This window comes from Tyto alba, unplaced genomic scaffold, assembly GCF_018691265.1.
Source record: "Tyto alba isolate M040663 unplaced genomic scaffold, T.alba_DEE_v4.0 Super-Scaffold_11, whole genome shotgun sequence".
Lineage (NCBI taxonomy): Eukaryota > Metazoa > Chordata > Aves > Strigiformes > Tytonidae > Tyto > Tyto alba.
Window position 1 is genome coordinate 12,569,213 of NW_024881273.1, and position 27,429 is coordinate 12,596,641.

The window sequence follows — 27,429 nt, forward strand, 5'->3', positions numbered from 1 at the left end:
CTCTGACCCAGTGAGAAACTGCGGATATGGCTGTGAACAGCAGGCTAATGAAGATGAAAAACCTACTCCGTCCAGAATAATCCAAATACAGTCTTACATATGAGTCTGTTGGCCCAAGTGCAGCTGTTTGTCTTTTCAGTAATCTGAAGCCAGAGCAGTACCCTGAGAAGCAAAGGGGACAGTGACTGTTTGTACGTAGCAGAGGTCAGTTGTGCTGCAGCCTAAACTGAACAGCTTCCCGGGGCAGACGTGAACTCGGTGCCACGGTGATGCCACCGCGGCTCTGGGGACGTGCTCCTGTGGGCACAGCCCGGCATCCCGGCTCCATCAGACCCAAAGAGAGCAAGAAACTCGACGTCTTCCCTTCGGAGGGAAGCTGGAAAAATCTCCTCTGTATTTAAAGTTCCCATGGCTGCAGTTTGAATTTGGCACACAGTTGGCCACGGGGTTATCTGAGGTCATGTACTCAAATAGTTGTAGATAAAACAAGGGCCTGTTTGGATTGGAAATCTCCAGAGGGCTTTTCCTTTGCGCGCGGGTAATGATATTGCAAGAGGACATGAGCCAAAATAAAGATTCGGCTCCGTATGCAGTAGCTCAGTAAAATAAAATGAGCAATGGAAAAAAAAAAAAAAAAAAAGAAGAAAAAAGTCTGTTTTCATTACGTTATTTTCTGAATTTGCTGTTGAGATGGAGGAATTACAGCCAAGGAGAGGGAGTCCTGCAGCGAAGCGCCATCCAGGACTGGGCTCGCCACGCCGCTCTTCCAGGAAACTCCCTGTAGCTGCAGCAAGCCGCCGCTTTTTGGCTGTGCTTACCTGCCCGCGGGCTCGGCCGGTGCAGCCGCTGCGGCGCAGGCCCCCACGCCGCGGGGCCAGCGGCAGGGGACACGGCTGGGGGACTGCCTCCAGCCTCCTAGCTCCTGCTCCTCTGCTGAAGAGGTTTGTTGCCAAAAATCCCTACCAGTTGGGGCAGTTATAAAGAGGGAGAAGCTAATGATTTTTTGGGAGTTAAAGAGGAAATAAGATTTTGTCGGGCTCTTTCGTGGGTCCTTGGGCTCGTATGGAGACTATTTACTCGCCGCTTAACAGAAGACTGCAGAGCAGAGCACACTGAGAAAAGAAATGCGATTCAGTACTTTTCCAGGCTGCCATTATGCTTCTAACAACAGCTCTCTTCCTTGCTCGCTGCCTGCTACAACGATCTTCATGGCTTCGCGGCCTGTTGTTATGAAAATAATTGAAATGCAAAAGCAAAATTACAAAGTAGGGAAGAAAATTAGGCCTTCGTGGACTTTCTGTCTTTCTGTGGTGCACCTGAGTGCGGTGGTGATAGATGCTGCTGTGAAAGCATCCACCAACAGCTAGTGAGAGAATAAAGACGGGACAGAAATGAGGAGGAAAAGCCTTAGGAAGAGGTGTTCACCACACTTCACAGTGTGCAGTGGCTCAGGGCACCAGGGAAACCAAACCAGGACATTCCCCTTGGCGCCATGACATCCTGCCCGTGGGCCTGCTGAAAGCACGGGCGGGCTGTGGTGGAGCGGGCGGTAGCGGCTCCCCGGGCCTGGAGGTGCGTGCTTCCCCCGGAGCCGGGGCTGCCGCGCGTCGGGGAGCAGCTCCCTGCCTCGCCCCGTGTCCGTTGCCTGTGCTCGCAGCTCCCGCAGAGGGGTGCAGCATGAGGACTCCCCCTGCCCGCACTCGAAATCCCCGTGGAGCGCGGTTGGGCAAGTCCTGCCAAGCCGCCGTGTTTCAGACGTGCGTTTCGGGCGGCACTGCGATGGGTGGCAGGCTGGCAGTGCCACCTCTGGGCTCGCAGCAGGAGTGGGCTGGTCCCAGCTGGGAAGTTGCCATTTGAGGAGAGAGCGTGTCCCACACCACGAAGGGGCACCCAGGTGTTGCGTGGACCCGCTGCACGTCCTTTAGGGCTTTCCCCTGAGAATGAGGAACGTACAAACCTCTTACTAATACAAATTTCATTTCTGTGTAGAAATTATATGAACTTGCAGCTTTCTTATGCTTGTTCATTGTGTTGGTTTTAAGATTACTTCCTGAGGAACTCCAGGTGTAGATGTTTTGTTGGTGACTGTGGACAGGAGGAACCCAACTCCCACCAAGGTTAGGAGCATTCGTGTATCCCTCTCCTCTGGGCTGCTGAGAAGAACTCAGCTTGACAAATCTTTGTCTGCATCTTCATTGGAGTTCACTCAAGGCGCTCGTTGGAGACTTTGGGAGTTTGAAAGGTTGAATTCGTCTGTCGATTTATTTCTGTCCCCTGTCTGGGTGGAAAAAACTGATAAATGTAGGTTTCTGGCGGAGATTTTGAAGCTTGTATCTTCACAATTCAGATTCTGCTAGTATATGCTTCAAATGTATATTCACATTCTTTCTGTGAAGCCAGTTTGTTAGTAGGGAAGGAGTCATCAAAAGGTCACATGTTCATTAGGATTCATTTTTAGAAAGGGAACAAAGCTGCATGCATGTCTCCTTGGAGCACTGGTCCTGCTTTTCTCCTTATAGGGAGTATTTTAATAACGGTAACACTGTAGTTTTTCGGCTTATGGAGACATACAACAACATTCCCAAAAAGCCTTAGTTGCAGTCAATGCCACTAAGAGGTTTTCTCTCTCTGTGCGTCCTGTGTTTCTACACTGTGTATGTTACTATTGCCTTTTTGTATCTCGTAGGTGTGATATTTCTTAATGTGCTTGTGGTGCACTTATCTCATGACAAATTGCTAATCAAATACTTTAGCTCTGTAGTATTCCATCAAAATCACTTTTGAGCTCTTGGGTTTCTTTCTGAGCCTGCATGGACATACTGGAAAAAAATGATAAGTGACCAGATATATGATAAATGATAAATGATAACTGACCAGAGAAAGAAAAACAGGAGGGCTTGGCACTTGTATAGATTCTTATGATGACATACAGACCTGTGTAAAAATGATATTTTCTTCCTAGAGGTCCTGAGTGCAAGTCTTCTTTGGGTGACCATTGAAGAGGATAAATTAGTCACCACCGTTCCCGCTGCGGGCCGGTGGGTTGTGCGGTTGGTCTGGTTCATGGCTGGGTGTGTGGTGGCACGCTGTCCACTGGTGTGAAGGGCAGGGTCACTTATCCCAGTGCCAGCTGGAAGGGAGCAGGGAGTGACGGATGTGTCAGGAAGCACTGGTGGGCAGCACCCTTCCAGTTGAAAGCCAGCCAGGACAAGTCGGTTTGAATTTTTAATTTTTTTTTTTATATGGAATATGAACTGGCTCCCTAATTTTATGTTGTGTTACTGCTTTGTGTCATGTGCCTGTGCTGCCTTTGATCCTAGAGCAGAAGCTTTGCTGCTGGATTTGCTGTATTGTCGCACTGCAGCCTGTGTCTCTTGCTTACCTCTCTTGGGCAATAATCCATTTTACAGAACCTCATCTGAGTTTAGCAGGATTGTTATTCTGGCTCGAAAGAAACTAAGGATGCTACAGAAGTGCCTGGTTTGCAGTGCACTGGCAAAGCCAGGAGGATGAGGGAGACATTTGTCACCTGAAGGGTCTGCGTGATTTAACCAAACACACACATCTGGCAGTTTTATGATGGTGACATTTTGCAATTTGTTCCCCAGCGGTAGAACAAAATTAATCAGAAACGCTTTGGAGCAACAAGTGTTTCATAGTGATCATAGCATGAGTGCAAGAGGAGACTTGTCATCGTGGCAGCCTCAGAGCTAATTTGCTGAGACATTCAACTGCCTTTAAATCTCCACTAGAGAATTTTTGCATTTCTGGTCGTGGGTCACTTGTGCTAATTTGGCATCTCTCTTAGAGCAATTTACATTTTTCTTTCAGCACAAACACTTACCCTCTCTAATAATGAGAATACTCCTGTGCTTGGTTTTGAGGGTGGTGGTGAAAGTAGTTCAAATCTGAAGAGAGACAGCTGTTCTCCTTGGCTCACCAGCGTGTTTCAGGCATTTGTTGAGCCTACAGAGGAAACACATTCTTAAAGTCTGTGTCAGGAAACCAGCTTCTAAGGCAGAAAAGTCGTGTGAATTTTCAGTGTTCCTGTAAGACCTATAATTTGTTACAGCACTGTGGGTGCTGCAGTTCATTTGTGGTGTTTGTTAGTGAAGGCCTCACGGGATTTACACTGCAACACATTTAGCAGATTTTAATCTAACTGTACTGAGTTGAAGGTAGGGTTGGGACGTGTGGTCATTAGTGCATAGAGTACTCCTAACATGAGTTCAAGCCCATGGGTTTGAGTGTAAACTGGCCAAGAAACGAGCTTTTGTCAATGCAATACAAGTAGGGCTGTTCCTAAAATAATTTAACATTGAATGTGTGAGGCAAGCCTCAGATCCTGCCCTGTCCTGTGTGTCCCAGAGTTGGAAGAATGGTAAGACAGTTGTGCCTGAGATGCTCGCTGCTGGTGAGCTTGAAGTCTCTGGAGAGGTCGTTTACTGGTGAGATCAGAAGGACGTTTTATTTGTTGCAGAACACAAAGGTGCCGAGACCTTCTGGAAGAGAACAGTGGTACGTGAGAGAGACTGTAAAGTCCATGAGAGCTCTTGCACAAGCCAAATGCAAAGCAGGGATCACAGCAGTGTCAGAGAAGAGCTAGGCATTGGTGACCCAGCCTCCCTCTGAAGAGTCTTGGAGAGGTCGTGACCCTCAGGGTAGATGAACAGGAAGAGAACCAAGGGATTTCGATTAGAAAAGGAGATGACGGGGCAGAACCTGTGGGCCATTGAATAGGCTTTGCAGATTCCCCCCGTCTGTGCCAGCAAGCCTTGATTTCAGGTTTAAAGTAAAAAGCATAATTCAGATCAGTCCTTCAAGCCTAGGTAACTTTTTTCCAAAACATAAAAGTGCAAAACAGTTACCTCCCAGGAGCAAGAGACTTCTGAAAGGGAGATTATTTGTGTATTGCTTGTCCAAGTGACAATGATTAAAGGTTTCTCAGCAGGCTTGTTCCCTCGTTAGAGATTTGAGCCTCTGCTTTGAAGTTCCATCTCCATCTGGAAACTCACACAAACCTTTGGGCCAAGAGCACTTTTTTCCCTGAAATATTTGATATCAGTGCTTTGGTACAAATCTCTAATTTGTGTGCAACTTCTGCCTTGTGACTCATCTACCCTGGCAGAAGACAGACAGCCGGTGACAAACTGAGATTACTGAATGAAGGAAGAATCCACGTTGCCCTGGGAATCCTGCCTTGAGATAAACTCTCGTCAAAGTCAGTTTGGGTGATGGCAGTGTTTTACATCCCTCCTCTTTCTTTTCTGTGAATATAGAAACTTTTAACTCTCTTCCATACCAGTGATTGATTGCTTGGAAATACAGAGCAGAATCCTTTGTCTGTTTGGAACTAGGGAATGTTTTAAATAAAACTTTGAAAAGCAGCCTCTGCATTTAGCCCTGCACGGGCTTGGCAGCTTGAGGCCAGGGTGCAGGTGCAGATGTGAAGGTGAAGCTCCGCTGTGTGCACGTGGTGAGGCCAAGGCACGCGGGACAGCTCTGCACACACTCGCTTTGGTGGGTGTTTTTCTGTGCTTGAAGCAGTCGCGTGAGTGCATCTGTTTCTCCTTCTCTTGAAAATGCATTCCTGAGGCACCCAGGAGAAACGAGTGGCCTACAGACGAGGTCCGCACTGCTCCCATGCTCCAGTCACCACAGGAGGGACCTGCTGGTGGTGGCCGTGGGCCGTGCAGTCCAGTGCACACCTGGACTCTGGATTTCCCTCCTCGGTGTTGGAAGACATTAGCACCGTTCATGTGCGACCCCAGAACAAAATGTGCTCTCGTTGCTGCCGCTGCGGTATCCCAGCCAGGCCTAGCGGGCTGGAATGGATGCTGGATAGCTGCGTCTTACTTTCAGGGCTGCTTGATAAAGGCTTTCAGAAAGCATTTCCATGGAAGAAAGTTCTGTCTCATCGTCTCTCCCCCACCCCCAGTCACGAGCATCTTTGTATAGCCCTTCCCTGTCGCTGTTTTCCCATGGCAAGAAGTGCCTAGTTCAGAAAGCATCAGCCCCAAGCCCTTTGATCTTTTCTTTCTCAAGAGAAAAAAGATTAAAAAGAGACAAGAAGTTAAGGATTTGTGAGGGGGAACGGAACATGAATAGCAAATTCTGCTGCGGAGGTCACCTCCCCCCAGCTTTCTTCCTGTGTGATCAGGAGGAGGGAAGGGTGCGGAGCGGGTCTGTTGGGGGATCCAGGGAGGAGGGGAGTAAATTGGGGGCAGAGGAGTGGGGGTGGAGTGATGAAGCCCTTCAAAAGGAACAATGCTTGCAAGCTCCTGCATTATTAGGCGGCCCTTTACAGAGAGTGCCATGAATACAGGTTATAAATTCTTTGGCCATTGAGAGAGCTCTCCAAACCTGACTCCATCCTGCACTAAACCAGGCCTGAGCCCTATCAGTTGCATAGCAATGAATTCATTTACATCTGGATAGTTAATCTCCAATTCACTTGACAGTTTATCTCACCCTTGGAAGAGCAAGCAGTGCCTGCTCTATTGTGTTGAAGCCAGTCTATGATCATCAGCTAGGCTAGCACCTCTTTCTTGTGCACAGCAAAGATAAGAAGGGTGGGTGTTGATATCGAGCTTGTGAAACACACAGTTATTACTCCAAGCTGCTTGATTCTGCAGTGCCTTCACTTGACATCCTCTCCATCTTTACCCCTTGCCTCTTCAGTGTGGAAATGCCATATCCCTCCTTTGGTTATTGTTGCAGTACAACTCAAGTACTGCTTTGCTAATATGAATGGCATTAGATAAACGATTTACACAGTCCAGGACTATTTAGTTCGTTCTCATTTACTGAGGTCTCCTGATTCTGCACTGCTTTTTTTCTCTGTACGTTTTGCACAGATCCCCCAAGGAGGAAGCACTGCTCTTGTTCCAGTGTGGCTCAAGCAGAGCATCTTCCAGGGGGATGCCAAGGACAGTCCCTGCAGCTGCATCGCAGGGGGCTGTGAGAAGTCTAGGATGTCCTGCAGGGGTGGGAGAAGCATCCTTCACCTAAAACCCCAGCACAAGGAGGCGAGGCTGCTTGTGAGCCAAGGCCTTTTGAGTAGCACTGATTCGGCCCATTGTGACTGGAGAAATAATTACAGTAATGCACATCCAGATAGGCAGTGATGTGGAGAGAGAACTTGTTGCTTTTGGGCTGCTGTGGTCATGTGGAGGTGAGAACACAGCCTGTTTTGGCAGATTGACTAACCTTCTGTTCGTGTTAGGAAAGTGGATCAGGAAAGGAGACCTTGGGGGTCAGGGGACAAAGTTAAGCGTGAGAATTCCTTGATTTATTCGTAATTTTAAGTCCCCAACTTTAATTTCCTGCAGTCAGTATTTGTACGTATTTGATGTGGTTTGGACATGAGCTGTAGAAGGGCCACTCTAATTAAAATATCCCTCCTCTTTTATCTAGAGTGGCTGCAAATCTTTAACCGGTCCTTTTGTTTCCTCTAACACACAGTGCACTTAGTCTGCTCTGGTCACGAGAATTATGTCTGAAAGGCTGTCTGAAAGGTTTAGTGTGGTTAACACTAAACAGTGAAAAATAGTGAGGTAAAGTAAAAAATGTTGTGAATTTAAAAGCTATTAATTTGAGGCAGGAAAGCAGCTTTGGCTTTTTCTTTAAGTACTAAAGAATCTTTCCTTTGTCTGCAACCAGGAAAGGCAGAAATGTTTCCTTTTCCAATGAAAGCTCAGACTGCCACTAAGTCACAGCAGTCCGGCAGCTGAAACTGGAAGTGGAGCTCCAGTGCTCTGAAGACTGGCAACAGCCCTGTATCTGCTGGGCTGTTCCTGCTCTTCTCTCCCTCTCACCTTACCTGTAGCATAAAGGTCCCAGGAGAAATTGTGCATTGAAGAGCAGCTTCAGACTGTGTGAGCAGTATGTCTCAAACAGGAATGTGACTGTATTTCTTGTTTGTGACCTCTAACTGAAATTGTTTTATATTGGAAGATTTGGCTCAGCGATGTGGCCGTCACTGTTGCTGATCTTCCCTCAGCATGAGACTCCACCATAGACTGGAGACTGCCTATCCAGATGATGCTAGTTGGGTGTACCTTTGAGTCACTTTTGCTTCCTTTCCACATTGTTCTTAGGAAGCAGGTGAGCAGCCAGAAAGTCAGCGACTTACACCAGCCTGCAGTGTCTTCTGGGTGTGAAACATAGTGGGGTTGATACTGCTGTTCTTGAGGAACACTGCTAGTAGCATTATAATAGTAATATGGTGAGTGCAGTTCAAGCACAGGACAAAAGGCAGATGCTGACCCCATAGAATTTATTCTATAAGTATAAAAATGGAGACAGAAGGGAGAGAATGAGAAGACAGGTCTGGTCAGCAAGATGCAGACGTCTTGGCCCTCCTGAGATGGTGAAAGCATAAAAATACTTCTCTGACAGTAAGAGGCAGTTGAATGTCATAAGATATGAACAGACCAGAAGTGAAACTGGCCCTTCAGTACTGAGTGAGAAGTGATGGGTGTGAATGGGAGAGGCCAGAGAACCAGCTGATGTTGGGTTTGAGAGTGAGAGGAAAGGCAGGGACAGGGCACAGAGTCAAGTGGCCATGGCATGGGTAGAGCATGATCATTGTGGTAACACTCCAGTGAATGTGAGTGGGACAAAATGGCATTTGCCACAACTGTAGGAAAATATGCTGCAGGAGTTGCGAGGAGGTGGTGAAAGCCTTGCAGGACCTCCTGGTCACAGTGCCACAGGCAGGGGCAGCTCGCAACCCTGCACCAGCTCATGGCAAAAAAGCCAGCAGCCAACAGATAGTCAGCTTGCTGTCGTCCAGAAAATGGAAATTTTGGTGGGGGTTTGGGAAAGAAAAAGTGTAGTCTCAGAATGTCCTGCTGCAAAGACACCCCCCCCAGCTGCTGGAGGAGCTGGGGTACCCCATGGGGGAACTGTCAGCTAACCTGGGACCACACGTGCACTGCAGAGCGTGTTACCCAGTGGTAATGTGAGTAACAGCTGTAGCTCAGTCAAGGTCGAGCAATGCTTTTATCCTGTCCCTATTATGAGCCACGGGTCCCCTCTGCCCTCAGGACTGGGGTCGGAGTTCCCCAGCAATGGTTGGGGAGCCGGAGCTGTGTCCCTGCAGCCAGCTGGGGAGTGCCGTTCCCCAGCCGCCGCAGCGCGCTGGCCTGCGTGTGGAGCGGCTCCGGCTCCCGGGGGGCGAGTGGGGAGACACACGCCCACGGGAGGGAAGCTGGGGAGTTGGGGATGGGGGAGTGGAAAGGGGTGCGTGGCATCGCCACCGGTTGGTACAGGCAGGATGGGGGACAGGCAGGGATGCGAGGCTGTACGGGGGACAGCTGGGAATGGAGGCAGCTCCGTGAGCTTGTTCTGATCTTCAGCCTCTCACCGGCGGCCTGTCCCAGGGGCAGATGGTGAAGCTCCACCCTCACCCATGGCTGTCTGACACGGCCTGAAACACGTCCTCTCCTCACCTGGAGCTACGAGCACCTCTGGAGGAAAGCGTGTGCTTTGCAGAGTGTTACCCTCTTGGTTGAAGCAGCGGTGCTTTCTGAGAGCAGCAGGTGGGAGCTGGCACGTAGAAATGTGGTCCAAATCACAGGAGTCCTTTCTTAGGCAGCATCTGGGTCTGAGGGACCATGGTGGCCCGTGGAGCAAGCACGGTGCTCTCCATCAGCCGAGCACCTGGATATGACTGTATTCCTCTGTTGATGACTATGGAGCTGAATGTCTCCTTTGTCTTTGAAGCGTGTGGGCATGCATTTTTAGTTGTTTAATGATAACATTTTTATTTACCAACATAATTTTCAAATTTCATTTACTCCTCAGTTTTTCTTTTCTCAGGATGTTGCTGTGAAACACTCAGGGTCGGGAGACTGAAGCTTGTTTCTAGCATCAGCTGGTAGTGATTCGACCACGACATATGACAGGCTGCTGTGTGCAGGGACTGCAGCTCGCCAGCGTGTTCTAAGGAGAGAGTTTGTGTCTACCACCAGGGTAATTCCCCATCTTTGGGAGGAAGGTCATTTCCATTTGGGTGCCATAGTCATTATAGGGGTATAGCAATGTTCTAGAAGCATTTGTCAATTAGTTTTGGTATTTTGGAGACTTCCTCAAGAAGAGAAACTTCCCCCAGGTTTGTCTTCTCGCTCGACCCCGACAGCTGGGGATGAGTGTGACTCTCCCTGATGAAGCCATCCTGGCTGTGACGGCGTGTGCTGAGCCGTGCTCCCCACTCACCCTGCGTGACACACCAAATGCACACTCAGCGCCATCAGACCAGCCCCCTACGTCCCAGTCACGCTTCGTTTCACCCGCTGTTTCAGTTCTGATATTATTCAATGAATGCAGTTCAAGCCATGGTGTGCCCCCCGGGTTTTCCTGTGCTGGCCGCTGGAGGCCAGGTGCTGGCTGTAGTTGGAAGCATCAAGGCAGGAGGAGGTTTGCATAAGAGGACACAAAATAGAACTTGCCTTTTTACAGCGAGTTTATATTTTATTAAAAAAAGACCATTTTACTCCAGATTGGCCTATTCTTTGCTTTACCTGACCTTCTAGTGCTGTGGTTCTCCTGCTGCTGGAAACCCTGGTTGTGTTTCCTCTTCTGAGCCGCCAATGGAGATGGCAGAGTCCTTGCAATGTTGCAACTATTGCTATTAGCAGCTATTGGCCTTTCTTTTTTATTGCTTCATGTGAGAAGAGCCATAGGACGAAGGGTAATGGTTTTAAACTGAGAGAGAGTAGATTTAGGTGAGATCTAAAGCAAAAATTGTTCCCCGTGCAGGGGGGTGAGGCGCTGGCCCAGGGTGCCCAGAGCAGCTGTGGCTGCCCCCTCCCTGGAAGGGTTCCAGGCCAGGTTGGACGGGGCTGGGAGCCCCCTGGGCTGGGGGAAGGGGGCCCTGCCCGGGGCAGGGGGGGGCACTGGGTGATCTTTAAGGTCCCTTCCAACCCAAACCATTCTATGATATGGTATGATACGATTTTATCTCCACCTGGGAAGGGTTTGGGACTGGCCAGCTGCTGGCGAATGACACATTGAGAAATATTGTGATAAATCACTGGAACAACTCAGGTACCAGTATGGTGCATCCTCCAACCCTTGGAGCCATTAGCCTGGGATTTGAAGTCATTTTGATGTGTGATAGCAGAATGAGAACTTGACCAAGCAAAATTATGTTATTAACCTTAAAATGTATGAGGAGATTCGGTGTTTGGTAAACAAATTAAAGGATGTGAAAAAGCAACATCACATTTCAAAGCACAAAAAAGACTGCTTTTTCCTACAGAAACAAGACAGTATTGTGATTTTTTTTTTTCTTTTTTTGTGCTCAAGTGGAAGATTGAGGAATCATTCCTTCCCATGGAATGAATCCTGCTCTGCTTTCACAACTCCTTGTCTAAATGTTTAAATGCCTTTTTATTGTTCCTTGGGGTAGGAGCAAATTGTTGTGTCTTAGATTCTAGTGACCCACAGCCATCCCTCCACATGAAAGATGTCTGCTATCTTTCTTATCTGGTCTGTGGTTTTTGTTTTTAAAACAGCCTAACACAACTTTATTTTATTTTACTTCTGTGTACATGTTTAAATAAAAATAAATTATAATAAATAGCATTCATATAAATATTATGGTTAAGATTTAAACTAAACAAAATTAGGATGTTCGAGGCTGTATTTTCCATAGAAACTACTGGAGCCCCTTTCTGCCTCACGCAAGGGCAGTCTGTAGAGCGGGACATGGGGCACGTTACACACGTGGGACGTGGACGGGACAGGGTGGGACTCTTGGCACATTTGGCATTTGCTCATTTGAAATTTCGATGGTAATATCTCACTAGCTCGGCTGCTTCTAAGTTCCTTGCCTTTCTTTTAAATTAAAAAGCGAGTTCTTTTATTTCTTCTCCCACTGACCGGGAGCTTGCGTGCAGGCTCGGTAAGCGCGGGGGAGTCAGTTCTCAATGAGGCGAGCAGAGCTGTCACCGTTTGTAAACAGCATTTCCTCACGCAGGTACAGGGTCAGTGTCTCCCTCAGTACTCCCTGCGCCAAGTCCAAAGGTTTGGGCCATGTTGGTTTTATAAGCAGGTTTAGAAGTTACACTTGTACCCAGTCGGCATCTGGAAAATGTCTTGATTAGCTGATGATCATCAGCTATCTGAAAAACAGCTCTATGGGACTGCATGAAATGCTTGCGTTTGGGTGGGTGGTTTTGGTGTCTGGGTATGGGAATTGCTGCTGAATTTACTCCTGGAAAACTTTGGGGCGTGCTGGATTGTGCTTCTGCCAGGCTGCAGGGCAGAAGTCGTCTCTTCTGACGCCTCCCTTGCAGAGATGGCAACTTTCTGTGAATATCTGTTATCTTCCATGACGAAAGCCAGATGAGTAATTGCTGCTACTTATGCTGTTGAACTTTCCTAAAGAAATTCTCCACTGGGTTAAGAACAAGCATGACAAATCTCAAGCCAAAGGAATGGAGGCGGGGAGTGGTATCTTATAAGCTGTGAAAAACAAGAGCTGTAAATGGAAAATGGCTTCACACCATAACGCTTGGCACTCACCCTTCCACGCTTCAACCTGCGTGGTCAGTGCAGCCAAGAGAAAATGAGGAGCGAGTTCATGCCTTCAGCAACTGCAGCAGTTGCCCCTCCACTGCAGCCAGCTGCAGCCTGCCGCGCTGTTTGCGTGACGGCAGATTCAGCGAGCAGAACATGATAAAACAGCATCTTTTTGCTCTGGGCAGAGTTCACCCGGCCCTGGGTGATCTGCAGGTGGGAATTAACCAGTCGAGCATTTTTGGGGAGCGCTGGAGGCCAAAGCTGGTTACAGGCAGCAGTTTCGAGGGGCTTCAGACCCCGCCAGGGCTGAGCAAAGCTCTCAACTGCTCTTTGGTGGCGCTCTGAGTTTTGGGGGGGCTCCTGCCTGTTTTCAGAGAGCTGCCAGTGGCAGCGGGGGTGCTGATGAAGCCGTTGCCATTCAGTGGAACCTCCAGAGCTCTGCCCCGGAGATGGCTCCGCAGCACGGGCTGGGTGGAGGCTGGGGCTGCCTCGGGGGTGGCAGGGGCAGGAGATGAAGACATGAGCTGTTGTCCCACCGAGCCATCGCTGCGTGCTGCCCTGGCCCTTGGTGCTGCCACTCTCTGCCCTGAGGGGTGCGGGCAGACCAGGACCCTGTCCCCGTGCCACGAAGCGCTGCCATCTCAAAGCCGCTGCAGCAGTCCATTCACACATTCTTGCTGGTGATGGTAACGTGGTGTAATTTTCCCACAGAGCCCCCCAGTTCACCCTGACCTTCCTGTGAGACCCTTATTTCTGTGTGTTTCCCCACAGAGCTCAAAGGGGCCGCAGTTCCCTGGGTGGGTAGAGGGGCTTCTGGCCCTGCATCAGGCGGAGGGAGGTGCCACCCAGGTGGGGGTGACGGGTCCTTCAGCCACCACGCAGGGCCAAAATGCCAGACAGGGGATGGGGTCACAGCAGGGGGTGGTGGGGTGGGGGAATGCCCCCTGTGTGGGCTGGGGGAATGCCCCCCATGTGGGCTGGGAAGGGTTAACAAGAGGGGCTGCTGGGCCAGGGCTTATTTTGCTGGTTTGCTTCAGCTCAGAGAGTAGTACCTGTGACCCGCTCCCTGTGCCAAAAGTGGGGGCTAGAGGCAGTATCTAAACCTCGGAGGAATATATAAAAAAAAAGCGTTTTCTTCATGAACTGATGCAAAAAACAAAGAGCTTGTTTCAGTGCTCGCCTCCTCTTTCAAACTGGATGGGATCCTGGACTTTTTAAAAGAAAACAAAGCATATTTCAAATGCAGGCTTTCTTTTAGTCGGGTTTTTTTGGTTTTTGGTTTTTTTTTTTTTTTTTTTTTCCTTCCAGTTGCTGTCTGTTTGCTGACAGAGCCCTGGGGAAGGTACATCTGCCAATGATGATCTCGGCTCTTCATGCAGCCCAGGCCCTGTGCGGGGGAGCTCTGCCCGCCTCGCTCCTGCTCCTTCCCAACCAAGAGTGGGCTGAGCTGCCACAACAGGGTCCTGGTACTGCGTCCCCCCCCGAATAAGATTGTCAGCTAGCCCAGCACAGGAAAAAAAGGCCTTTATGTTGGATGTACAAACCCTAATCTGCTGTCTCCTGTCTCCTAAGGCAGCTCCAGATGCTCTGGGCAGATGTGATGCTGCGTTCAGTTGGAGACTCAGACAATTCTTCACAGTCCTGGGCACACACCCATGCTTTGGACTACTTGACTGGAAGACCCCACTTTTGCTCCTGGAGAAACTGAGGCAGTGAAATGATCTGCCTCGTGGCCTGTGGGGATGTTGGTGTCAAAGCCCTGGTTTTCAGCGATAGACCTCCAGGACACACCAGCTGAAGTGATGTGTTAGAGCCCTGTCATGGTGTTAGCTAACATTAACTGCTAGACAGGCTTGACAACCGGCAGAAGCCAGAACCTTAGCAGTGCTCTCCTGTGCCTTATCAGAGGAAAATAAATCTTAACTGATTAGTTTCTTTAAATGAGAATTCTCAGCAAATAAATGAGCTGCCTGCACGGTGATAATAGGCTGTTTGTAAAGCGAGTCTGCAGAGTGTATATGTGGCTGGAAGTCATCAAAACCATCTTATCCCATGGAGTCTCCTGTGCTGAACTTGTGTTTACAATATCGGACAGAAAAATGAATTTTTCAGTGGATATTTTCTGATAATTTTTTTAGCCAAGCAGCAGTGTAATTAGGGTCTGTCTACATAAGGCCAGGGTATCTTTTCTAGCTGTGGAGTCTTGACCTCCTCTCCATCCCTTTCTTACTATTTTGACATATCCTGCTCCGGTTTTAATCTGTGTGCCGAGGTTTAATGGAGCCTGAATATCCCACAAAGAGTTTGCCAATGGTCCTACAGGACTGTCGGTGAGGAGGACAAGCTTATGCCAGGAGGTGAGCACAGCGCTCCTGCTCTCCTCCCTTCCCATGGCTACCATGGTGTGCAAGAAAAACACAGCTGGGAAGGATGCAAGTCCTTACACTAACCAAAGCTGCTGACAGTATCTCTTGCTGTGATTTAGAATCATTGTCAGTTTATCCACCAACTATTTTTTTGCTTATTTTAACAAGTTCTCCTAAATAATCCTGACATTCGGTCACTAGTTATATGCTGGACTAAGAGCAACCTTTCAGAGGATGGTCATGAATACTTGTCATAGTTCACCATGCCATTTGTTTCCCCCAGTCTTCGCCTCTCTCATTCCTTTCCTGAGATCTTCTCGTCCATAAAGATCCCTTTGTACGGTTTCTGCTAAAAGTCAGTGCTGGATAATTAGCCAATTTCCTGCATGCTGGCAGTTTTGTGAATTCATTGTGCTTGCACTCATCTTCCTCGCCGTGTGTTGAGAACATTTCTAGAGGTCCAGAGTGGTAGCTCGGCCCAGCCGTGGCTGCAGGTCAGCTCTGGGAAAGTGCTGCGCACAAGCCAGAGCTCCAAGCACGGTGTGCTGGAGACCTTGCTGTTGTAATAACCTCCTGCAGTAGGCAAGGAAATGAGTGCTTTGCTGAGGGATGCTGAGACCATACTTTGGGGAGAGCATTAGAAAAAAATCTCAAGGTGATTTGGATCAGATTGCTGGGTCCAGTGTTAGGTAACCATGGAAAAAATGCAAATTGAACTTGAAGCTCAGTCTCTCAATTGTTTGTGTGTGTGAAATCTCCTGGCATCTCACATCTCTTTGAAAAACTGGTATTTTTAGATTTACGACAGATTATTTTTGATGCTAGAGGCCTTAAAACTGTTGTGACATGAACCCAGGCTATTCTGCTATCTTAAAAAATGAAGTCTTAAATGAGAACTGAAACCTATTGAACTACTTCAATTACAGTATAGCGGAGCACTTTAACATGTGCGTGGAAAAAACCTCGGGAGGAAGGGACACCTGAAGATGGATCAGAAACTGGAATTTTTCAGAGGCATTGCACTGTTTACCCCTCTCTGGAGCTGTACCCTGGAGAAATCAGCTTTGCATGCGAAGCCATCACCGTCCAGCTGCGAAACCCAGCTGAAATGTAAACTCCTCTAAAGCGTTCACGGGCGGCTCGCATCTGTATCTGTGTCTGATTAGCGGGAATTGCACAACGGCAGTCAGTTGTGTTGCCAGTTCTTCTCTCTTTACCTTGACCCATGGTTTCACTCATCCAAGTGTTGTTTTGTATTTGGCTTGAGACCATCATCCGCTGTGTAGGTTCAGCAGCAGACAGCGAGAGCCTCGCTTTGTTGGTCTCCAGACATCAGAAGGACAGACAGGCTGAACGGTGTTGCCAATTCCTGTGGGCAGTCGTTGCACAGATGACAGCAAGACGGCACACCTGGAGTCAGGGAGGATGACCTTGGGACTGGAGGTGGTCACGAGCCCAGGCTTTCTGTAATAGGATTTTCACGATAATTTGCTTCCCCTGTCATGTTGTTTCAAATTCCTCACAAGCCATACTTTTCGCAGTCTGGATTTTCTCTCATGAGTTTCTCAAGGGGCTATGTGAAGGGGAAACTATTTCTCACCATAACAAACAACCAAAGCCTTCATCGTTAAAAAATAAAGCACTAGCATGACCCTACAATGGACCCCTTTGTCAAGTCACATCTGTTTAGATCACCAGAAATTATAAGCCTTTACTTTTGAAAGTAACTTTCTTTTATAAAAATAGGAAAGAGGACTGCAAAACATTGAGAAAAAATCTGCATGAAAGCTAAGGCATGTGACAGTAGCACTCTTTTGCATAGAAAAATCAAATTGCCTGTATGTACCAACACTGGACTTGTACTCTTCTAGCTGAAGGTACGGGTGGCTCCATAGCACGGGTCACTGCTGTGCTAGTGTAAAACCAGTGTGAAAAAAAAATCTGGCCTGCTGGACAGAAAAACTCGGATTTCAGAACTAATACAGGTTACCTTGTTTTTTAGCCCGAAAGTTTAAAATCTGTTTCCCAGAAGTTGTCTGCCAGTAATTGCCAAATTGCAAAGCGAGAGGACTCACATGGGGAATCGTGTAAAATACTATGGGACGTGTGTTGGATCATTTGAATTAAATAATGCACAGACATTTGCCCCCAAGTGATAAAAGTGCCTGCACGCCCAGGGGAAGCTCGAAGTGCTGCTGTACCCGCGCTCGGCCAGTACACAGGTACGCAGGGCTCTCGCGGACAGCGCGTGCTGATGCTGCGGCAGGAAGAGCTGCCCAGAAACCTGCCGCCTAAGGCCGTGCTCTCGGTCTGTGCCAGGAATGCTTCTCTCTCCCTTTCCAATGTGAACTGCCTTTCTGCAGGTGAGAAGCCGGTAACCACCATTGCAGCAGCAGCAGCACATCCCTTCCCCATCCCTGGCGCTGGCCCAGACCAAGCCTCTCTTTTGGAAAGAGGCTGCCTTCTGAAACAAGGGCAAGATTTTGCAAGGAAGCAAGCCTTAGGACAGTGGATGTAAGTCAGCTCTCGTTGGATCGTAAGGCTTTCCTGGGCGCTTTTGAAAATCCCAAATATTTGGGCTGAATTCACCAGGTTTGAATTCCAGTATGTTTCTGAACCAGGGCTGTGGGGAAAGCCCAGAGGCACCGGGGTTTGGGGGATGCAGATGAGCTCGGTGTGAGCCGTGGCGCTTAGGAGAGTGAGCTACGTGGGTCTGAGTTCTTAAGACAGAAGTATTTTGTGAAAAATCCTACTCTCTGCCTGAGGTCGCATCAGTCTTGCTGCTGGCCATAGCGGGGCAAGGAACAAATCTGCTGGTTTCCATCAAGCCAGTTGAGACACAAACTGCTCATCCTGTTTCACTGACAGCTCTTAAACCGTCTTTGCTGTATCACCACAGAAAGTTTCACTAGCAGTGACTGAAACGTCCCCAGCCTTTCATCTGATGTGAAGCTGGAAATAAACTCTAAATTTGCCTGCACTCAGAACCGATGTCCCTGTGTTCATGTTAGGTGTTTTCCCTAGATAAAAGAGGGGAAAGAAGGAGGCAAATTCATCTTGGCGGAACTTTTTTTCCTCTTAGAAAGTCCCAAGCCTTTTCTGGGGCACCATCAGTGGTACAGATCATTCCTGTGCATCCAATATGGTTGTAGAAATTCCTCTAATTACATATAATTGGTTTTGAAATTAAATGATCTGGAATTTCAGTGAGTGACTCTGAGAAGGATTACTGGCTGAGAAGGAGGAGCAGCCTGTTGGAATGAGATAGATACATGGAAGTAATTATGGGGGTAGTTAGCTTTAAGAGTTATGATACTAGAATAAATTAGGCCAGTTGAGGTCAGTGCATGCAGAGTTTCCCAGTTAACTCCAGTGCTGCAGGTGCTGTGTTCTGGCAGCTCTGGAGTGACAGGAGTCCGTTTAGTATCCTTGGGGGGAAAAGGCTAAACAGTATATGCTGAGGCAAGATGTCAATCCTCCACATTTTTAATGTTAAGTGATATAAAGCAGAGCTGATTCTTGCCTGTCCTTTCCCCAAGCATTTGATTCTGTCAAGTGGTTTAATTCATTCATAAATGCTCTCTGGACTCCACAGTCGTGCCAAATATGCAACTGTCTGGGTAAAGATGTACAAACAGGGTGTGCCCAATTCCTACATGTAGTTACCGTAACAAGTGCAAACATGCACTAGGAATTTGAATTCACGCATGAACAGACATCCAGATTAGCAAGGAATTTCTGAATGCAGAGACCTGATTTGAGCAACAAGTCATGGCATCTGTACATGTAAATTATGTGTGCCATTGCATATGAATTTCAAAACTCTGTTTCTAAAGAATATAGGTATTTCTATGTATTAGACCACAAAGATTATCTGAGTTCCCTTTTTTAACCATAGTGATGAGATCACTGGAAAAAAGTTACCCACTGTTCATCATCCTTCCTCATTTTGAATGCCTATGTGCTAAGCATCATGCAGTGCTTGGTTCAGAGCTCAGATATCTAGAGAAAACGAGATCTAGAGATGGAGATGACAGAATAAGGGAACTCACAACCTGTGGAGTAGTCTCTTACATGCGAAGCACAAAGAGATGGGATAAATACAGAATCCAGCTCCTGAGCTCCAGGAGTCTCCAGCCTCAAGGGATGGAGGTTGTCAGTCTGGGAAGGACACTTGTTCCTCTTTACATCACCCGGACCCTTGCCACTGTAAGCAGCAGCAGCAGGACAAAGCCTAAAATGATGAAATGGTGAAAGTACTGAGGAGTGACTGTGCTCGACAGCCTCCATCCATTCAGTCCCCCTGGGGCTCTGACCTCTTTTTGGGTAGCTGCATTTCAGATGATGCCAGTACATGCATCTTTCCTCCTGCTCTTCCCTTATAGGCGGCGGGGAACAAAAGGATGTTGACCTCTGTGGGCTACCAGAATCTGAGCACTTGCTGGTGGCCGGCCTTGAGCTGTCTGGCTACAAACTCATCTGTCACAGGAAGCATCAGCTTTCAGATGCAGTTTAAAAATACCTGTGAACTCACACTGGCTACAGTCACGAGGATGGACAGTGTGAGGCCGTCGAGAGCCAATCCTTGCTGTGCGTTTCCCATTCAGCTGTTACTTGAGTTTCTAGGTGGTTGCATTTAGCATCAGTGTTGTCTGTGCTCCTCTTCTCTAGCAGGATTCACCTTTTCAGTTATTACTGTGCTCTCCTGAAGGGGAAATGCTGTTGCCTTTTTGGGACCTTTTAAAGAATCTTATTTTTCAAAATCACTTTCAGAAACCTACCTTGGAAAATGGTGTTTAATGAGCTGGTGGTCACTGCCACCAGGCAGCTGAAGCAATGGAAAAAAGGCAAGCTACATTTAGCTACTTAAAGTATGCAAAAAAAAAAAAATCTAAAAAAAAGACATGGAGCACAAATAATTTGTCTTTTTGCAGGGTTACATGCGACTCAAACAAGTTGACTGAATTGGTTTACCACATCAGTCAACAAACAGCTGTGTCAGCAGAAACGTGGGAGCAGTGTGTGCTGGGCTGGGTGGAAGAACACCCTGAGCTGACAAAAATAAGGGGACAAGGAGTGACATGGACTTGGGCCTTCAGAGAGCAGAGTACTTTTGGGGACAGACCCTACAGTTTCTTCATTATTCCCTTCTTTCTTGTCACTTTGCTCATGTAGAAGCAGCCTGGGGATGTTGGATGTGACCCTGCTGTAATACTGAGTAGCTAAACTGCATGACAGGTATCTGGAACTGATGAATGCATATGGGGTTTTCTTATTTTCTCATTATTTTTTGCATGCATTTATGAATGCTCCTGCTATCTTTTAAAGTCCCCCTCCACATTTAGTCCTCTGGGGGCATGGGTGTCCGTGCAAACTGTGGCCCTGTGCCAAAGTGTTGTGGTCCCCCCCACGTGCCGCAGTGGTGCCCAGTTTGCAGCATGTTATGTTGACTGGTGGACAGAGAGCATCTCTCCTGTGCCTGTGGCTGGGGAGGCACATGGGAAGATGGGGGGAGGGACGTATGCACATCGTGTTTTGGGGATTGTCTTTCTCCTTTTGCTCCTCAAGTGCCATGCAGCTCTCGCTACCATAACTGCAGGGCAGGGTAAAGTCTCAGTAGGGCTGACGAGCCTATATAGCATTAACACAGTGTTGAGGGCCAGCCACCACTAGCAGGACCACGGGGGAGAGGAGCTGCTGTTGCCCAGATGTGTATTGTGGCCACCTGCGAGCTCCGTAGGGCTTGTTGGGGTGAGCGGGACACCGCCGAGTGTGCAGCAGGCAGTCGCTGCTTGATGGGAAGACGGGACTCACCCCCCTTCCACTCCACCACAGCACGCAGCGGGGGCTTCTCAGGAGGTTTCTTGTGCCTCCTTGGTGTTTCGGCAACGAGTGCAGGGGCTGAGCAGCCCAGCTAATTTGTGCAGGTAGTTGCGGCGTTTGTTATATTTGCTGGAGGTTTTTTGGAGACGACAGACCATTCACTGCAGCGTGAGCCTGGCCTGGCAGCGGTGCAGCACTTGTCTGGTACAAGCAGTCGTGTCTCCCACTGCTGTCGCAGAGCCGTCGGCTCCGCGGGAGGGGAGATGAAGCCGGGTGCTGCTGGGAGCAAGAGCTGTGCTAAGAGGCTGCAAGGGGCACGGCTGCTGAGCACCGCGGGGTCCTGCATCCCTCCAGGCTGTGCTGGGCGAACCCCATCCGGGTGGGACATCAGTGACCTTCAGCTGTGGAGGGAGAAGCTTTATATGACTTAGAAACCTGTGTCCTCCCAAGGCAGAGGAGCTGTGAGCCTCAGCAGATGCAGAGCACGCTGAGCCGTGACAGTGAAACATGCAACACCTTCCGAGGCATTTTGGGTGTTCTCTGACGGGGCACGCTCTGCACCAGCAGCCCAGCCAATCATGAAAAAAAAAAAAAAAATCTGGTTTGTTCTTATTATCCCCATCAGAACTCATAAAAAAAATACCTTGTCCTCAGAACCAGTAGCCAAATTGCTGCCTATTTACATCTCATGTTGGAGAGTGGATAATTTGGGGAGAGTAGGGCAGTAAACAGAGTTGTAAACAGAACAAACCTGGATAGCGTTGCAAAGGGCAGCCCTGTTAAATGTTGTTCTTTGTGTCAGTGTAATTTGTGTGCGGTTTCATTTAGTTTATAAAGTCAGCGCAGCGATTGGACACGCCGGATGAGATAATTGGAAAAGGCTTTCCTCACTGAGATGTCTTCAAGGTTTAACTCCCAGCTTCAATTCACTTCTGATTCCAGCCCAGCGCTCAGGCCTGCGTTTTAAATCTGTGTGTAACGGGGGCTGCCCCTCTGGCGCGGGGCAGGCTGAGCCTCGCGGGCTGCGGGAGGGGTGCTGCCATTCGGCAGACCCTCCTGGCAGCGCCGCGCATGGGAGCTGCCACAGCTGTGAAGTAATGCTTTGGTTCTCAGGCTATTTTTGAAGCTAGAAATGCAAGTGTAACCAACGCTTCAGCATTTTCCCACACCTTTCATGTGACACAGGACTGTACCCAGTCACAGGACTCTGTCCCTAGGACTTAAAAATTGTCACAGTTTCACTTCCCATGTGGTTTTTTTTTTTTTTCCTTCCTTTCCAGAGGCAGCAGAGTTAGCTCCCTTTGCTGCCCCGATAGCTGCCTGGGGAACTGCCAGGTATGTCTGCTTTCTGAAAAATTACTTTCTTTGGAAGATTCTCACCAATTTTGAACTGGTTTTGCAGGCCGGTAATGTCCTTTTCAGGCTATCTCGATGTGCTTCACGCCAGCTGATCTATATCTTGAAACACAGAAACAAGTCTTGGGACAGAAAAAGGAGCTTTATAGGTTGTTTTATTCATAATTTCCACCTTAATGCAGTTAAGGTCAACATTTAAAAATAAAATGTACAACAATTTGCATCTTTATAATTAAATGATTAAAGAAACCCAGACCCCAGCTACTGCCTGCAATCCTTGCCCATCCACAGCTTTTGGATGGATTGTTACCTGCCTCGAGTCTTGTCCCCTGTTGCTGAGTGAAGGGGGGAACTGCCCAGCAAAGGTACCCAGAAAAGTTTGCTGTACAGAAGGTGCTTCAATTATACATGTAAACCCTAAACTACCCAGGAAAGTGCTGGTTTTCTGATCTGCTGCAATTACAGTCTAGAGATTGCTGTGACACTTGTCATTAAAAATGCTCAATCAGCTATGTGAGTTTTAGGTTGATAGTATTCCTTTAATTCTAGCATACTATTAGAATGTTAATTAAAAAAGCATACCAAAGTTAAATACTCCTTCGAGAACCAAGAACCTGTCATTTGTGTGAAAACCCTGGATTATAAACTGCTTCTTCTACTTTTGCTGCCAAATATGCAAAGTAAATTGCACAATTTCAGGGATGCAGTTGAGCCGCTTTGTGTTTTTCTTTCTCCAACTGAGAAGAAACATTTTCTTCCATCTGAGAGGGAGTCGTTTGTTTTTCTTGCCGCGTAATGCGTTTGGGCTCTCATCAACGTTAATATAACTTTCCACCATTTCTTATCTCACTTTATCATGCCACTGTGATTTTTCTAAGAGGAGGATTGTTTGTTTACTTGCTATAATTTCTTAGTTATTTTTCTAAATAAAAAAAAGTGAAGTTTAGCAAGAAAAACAGTGATTGCACTTATGAGCCATACTGTCTTATTCCCACCCCTGCTTAGGCGTGAGAATGTTCTCAGCCAGGGGGACAGTTCACATCCAAACTTTTCTTTATTTGTCAGATACCCAAATCATCTACCCGAGCTTCATCCATAGACTGTACAATCAATTATTGCTTTACGACAGATATTGGGATGCTTTCCTATTTTCTTAGTGCTGTTTTTTTTAATTGCAAGATTATCGAATGCTAGATAATGTTTCACCAGTGTTGCAGTATACCCCAGGAGAAAGAGATGGGAAGGCTTTTAGAAAACTACCCCAGTAAATCCTTAAATTCACGTGCCTGCAATTCAGTTGTTGAGAATGGGTTTCTGAGTGTAATCTCAATGGGAGAGGCAAACTGAACATACTGGGCTCAGTTGCAGGGAAAGGAGAGAGCAGGTTGGCACAGATGGGTCCTTCATGGGGAGTGTTTACACTATCATAGAAAGGTTTAAAATATTTTCAAAGCATTTAAAATCTGATGGGCTTTTGATAGCTTATGTGTTAATTATGTAAATCAGAATAGTTAGGGTGTTCAGTCATGGTCCCTTTACAGGCAGATTGTGCTAATAGCTCAGTGGTCGTCGTAATTGTCCAAGCCTTGCTTCACAGGCGGGACCTCCAGTTTCCCATAGATATTACCTCTCCAGAATTTGGTAATTTTTCCATTATCTATCACTTCATTGTCCTCATCTAAATTGTCACTTTGGATTTTTGTTTTATTTTATACTCCCAAGGTCACACCAGATATTTCAGGACTGTGCAAGAGCAAAGAGGCGAAGGGCCCATGCTGAGCGTTGCGGGTGCCATTCCAGCCACAGCTCCTGGCACGGCTGCTAGCCAGGGCTAGCACAGCTCTTCCAGCTCATAGCCATCCCAGCTGGACACCCCACCCCAGCAACATATCTCAGCCCACGTAAAGGTGTAAAACATTCACCTGTTTTATTGATGATGAGGACCTCAATGTATTTGTCCCCGAAAGGCTTTAACAAGTAAAAGAGGAAAATTATTTGGAATCCTTCAGCAACTGATGTTAGAAGGGATCTCTGGGGTTCCCTGGGGTTGCTGCGGGATTGATATTGGTTTGATCTGAATATAGTAAAGGTCTGTGAGTGCTCAGATGAAATGTTTCTCTCTTGGGGCTCATCTCAGGTTCTTTTGAAGTCAGCACAGAGGCTCCCCTTGACACTGAGTCAAAGGACTCTGGGATCCTTGTGTTGACATTCATGTCCCTAAACTGTGGACTCCTAACAATCAGGCAGCTGGTGTAAGCTCCTGGAAGAGACACAGATCTCTCCAGGGCTGCTTCCACCAGTCCTGAGGCACATGGGGGTGTGAGTGACCTGCTGCAGGCCCCTGTCTCTCTCCAGCAGCTTTTGGGAGAGCCTCAGTGCTCTGAGGGGTTCAGGTAAAACGTAAATAAGAGGGATATTAACCTTCGTGAGAAGGTCCGGGTGCCTGAATTGGCCCTGAGATAAATTCATATGTTCTTACTCATTTCAGAAAAAAGTGTTTGTCAAGAGGGATTTTAGTCTGCAATAAAACAAACTACTTGCGAGTCCACCACAACTCTTAAGGATTTGCTGAGGCTCAGCGCCCAAGTGTCATTTCACAGTGAGGGTTTTCCTGCTGTTAGACTTCTGCTGCACTGCTTGAGTGCGAACGGAGAAGAGCTCAGCCAGCAGGATTTAAGCCCAGAAGCTGGAAGCATTAGGCGGTTACCATAATGTGGACTTACTTGCTCTCAAAATGTGTTTATAGACAAGAATTTGGGAGTTTCCAGGGAATCCACAAAGAAAATGGAAGGGCAGCATCTGTGACACACCATGAAGTGAGACCACAGCAGTGGAAAGCAGCTGGGTTGAACTTTCTAAGACTCCATTCTACTGCAAAGAAAATCAGGGGTTAAGCTGTACTATTTTTGCAGGCAGTATTCATCCCCCACCCCAAATGTTACAACGTTGAAAAGAAAATCCAGTGCAGAATGTTAAAAGTAATCTCTTGCGCTGATGTGCTGTAGAGTTTTATGACCAAACATTTTTGCAGGGAAAAGCTTTTATTTTCAGGGCAAAAAATCAAGGTTCGTGTTCAAAGTCTGAACAGATGAAAAGCAAAACCTTTAGATTAACCAGCGCTCTCTATGTGTTTCGGGGTTCGCTGCCCCTGTCCCCGTGGCAGGTCTGCCTTGCTCTTTTACCTTCTTGGCTGCTTCTTACCACCAGGTGCTCCAAAAAAAAGGGGCCGCAGTCAGGGCTGGCAGAGCTGCCCGAGTGCCAGCGGGATGGGTGGCACAGCCCCCCCTTTGTGTGGTCCCCGTGGCCAGCCCGAGGTGTGGGCTGCCCGTGGCTCCCACGCAGGCTGAGTCACGGCGTGGAGGGAGGGGACGGCTCCGCGCTGGCCGCGCTCCCTGCGGCAGGGACGGCCGCTCTGTCGGGAAGATGCTGTTGCCGGTGTCTTGCCTGCGGCACCGCAGGGCAGCCGGGCAGAGGCTGCCCGGGCTCTGCTCTGGATCCCGGGGCTGCTCTGCACCCTGAGCGGAGCTCTGCGCCGCTCTTGCTCCCCTACAATTGCACGTCACACGAGTGAACACTAGAGATTCAGGAGCCTCTGTGACAGCAGCGCAGGGAACCCCCCAGTAGCAGTGCTAGATCCAAAAGTTACCTTCCTGCAGCCCAGTATCTCCGCACGGTGAAAAGTGAGGGCTGGGGTGCCCATCTACAGATGAAGCCTTTATATGCAGCCATTCCTAATGCAAAACTACTGGGACGGCACAAAACCTTCATCTGTTTGCACATCTAGACCACCAGACTAGGGAAGTGTTAGAACCAGGCCTATTTCCATTACAGCTGGTGCCAAAACCTCTTCCTGACTAATGCAGGATGGGAATTACCCCTCGCCTCAAACATAACCGGATCTGGCAAGAGCAGAGGCAGCCTGGCACCTCATGGGCAGAGCAGGGGTGTCACATCCCCGTGCTTCACCAGGTGCTACACTTGAAAACCTGCCCTGATTTGCTGCCAAATTTGATGTCTCAGCCTGGCATCGTTTTTTGAGGACATTTGGTGGAGAGAGAAGAAATACAGTATTACAAGACAGTGGCAAATGCTCTGGGGCTCCAGTGCTTGTAATGGTGCTTGTGTCCAGAGCCCCACCACGGCCCTCTTGCACATAATCATCTTGTAAAGCTGATGTCGAGCTCCTGACAGGCTCCTAATCCATCCTGACATGTACACAGATGCTCAGCTGAGTATCATTTCCTGCTCTAAGGAGCCCAGATCGTTCCTGACTGGCTCTTCGGTTTGAGCAATCAGTTTAATTTTTCTCTCTCATTTATTTCTTTTGCCTGGGGGAACTGTGCTTCAGCCCCCTTCTGTAAATCTGCTTATCATGTGACATATGAAATAGGCTCAGCGGGGGCAAGGCCTTATTTATTAACTGAGCTCCTGCAGGGGTTAGTGATGCTGCAGCACGTGAGGGTTGCTCAGGGTGCGTTGCTGCTCCGCACCCCGGTTAGATGCATGCAGCCCCTTCCACGGGCGTGCATCTTCTGCAAACGCTCGGTGCGGTGCCGGCGGGAGCACGGGGAGAGGGTCTCTGCTGATGCTGGGAGGCATAAAGGGCTTCGGCTCATCATTGTTGAACCCAAACAAGGTTTACGTTGAGCGAAGAGCAAGGTGTAGCTCCGTTTCGGGTTGCTTGCTCCTGCTTTCACGCCTGGGACAGTTCAGGGCTTGCCAAGAGAAAAACTGCCGTGGGAGCCACGGCTGCAGTGCAGGCAGGCAGAGCCGGGCCGCAGCAGCAGATGTTTTGGGACAGCTCTGCCTGCTCGTGTTTCAGAAGGGAATGCTCCACTTGGAGTCCTTTCCAAAGCAATTTGAGGTTAATTAGCAACTTCTGGCTTCGCTATCTAGCTGATCTGTTTATCTTTTGTCTGAGCAGCAAGTACTCTTCTCTTCCTGTTGTTTTTCCTTCTTCCTGAGCGAAGGGAGGCCGTGCAGACACCCTGCCCCACTGAGTTTGGAGGCTTGATAGCCTGGGCAGGCTCCTGCTGCTGCCTCCTCCCTGCTCCCAGATGTGCAGGCTGGTCCTTGCCTTCCAAAATGTCTTTCCTTACCCATCCAACCCTTTAATTTTGCTTCTGCATAGAGGAGGCCCATTGCAGTGCAAGGTGATGGAGGCCAGAAGCACGGTGCTGGGCAGAGCAGTCAGGAGGAGAGAGCTCGGAAAGCCAGAGCCAGCCGTGCCAGCTCCGAGGTCTCACCTCCCATGAGCTACCACGAAGCACAAGCGTGGTGGGAACTCCTGACTGGGACCAGCCCTTTGCTCTCTCTGGTGCTGGGCTGACGGGGGCCCTCGGCGCATTGCCAC

General features: G+C 48.4%; 1 protein-coding gene across 18 annotated transcripts in view; it reads left to right on the forward strand.

The window, feature by feature from the left end:
* EXD3 (exonuclease 3'-5' domain containing 3) overlaps positions 1-27,429 on the forward strand; it is a 293,160-nt gene that overhangs the window by 173,197 nt on the left and 92,534 nt on the right. Inside the window, exon 21 of one of the 18 annotated variants that reach the window (XM_042786601.1) lies at positions 22,001-22,029. The exons of 16 other annotated variants lie outside the window; for them this stretch is intronic. In XM_042786601.1, coding sequence (XP_042642535.1) covers positions 22,001-22,015 — 15 coding nt within the window. In that variant the 3' untranslated portion in view covers positions 22,016-22,029. Of the gene's footprint in view, positions 1-9,825; positions 10,504-22,000; positions 22,030-27,429 lie in introns of those variants that run through there. One more of the 18 variants, XM_042786600.1, reaches the window with a different exon arrangement.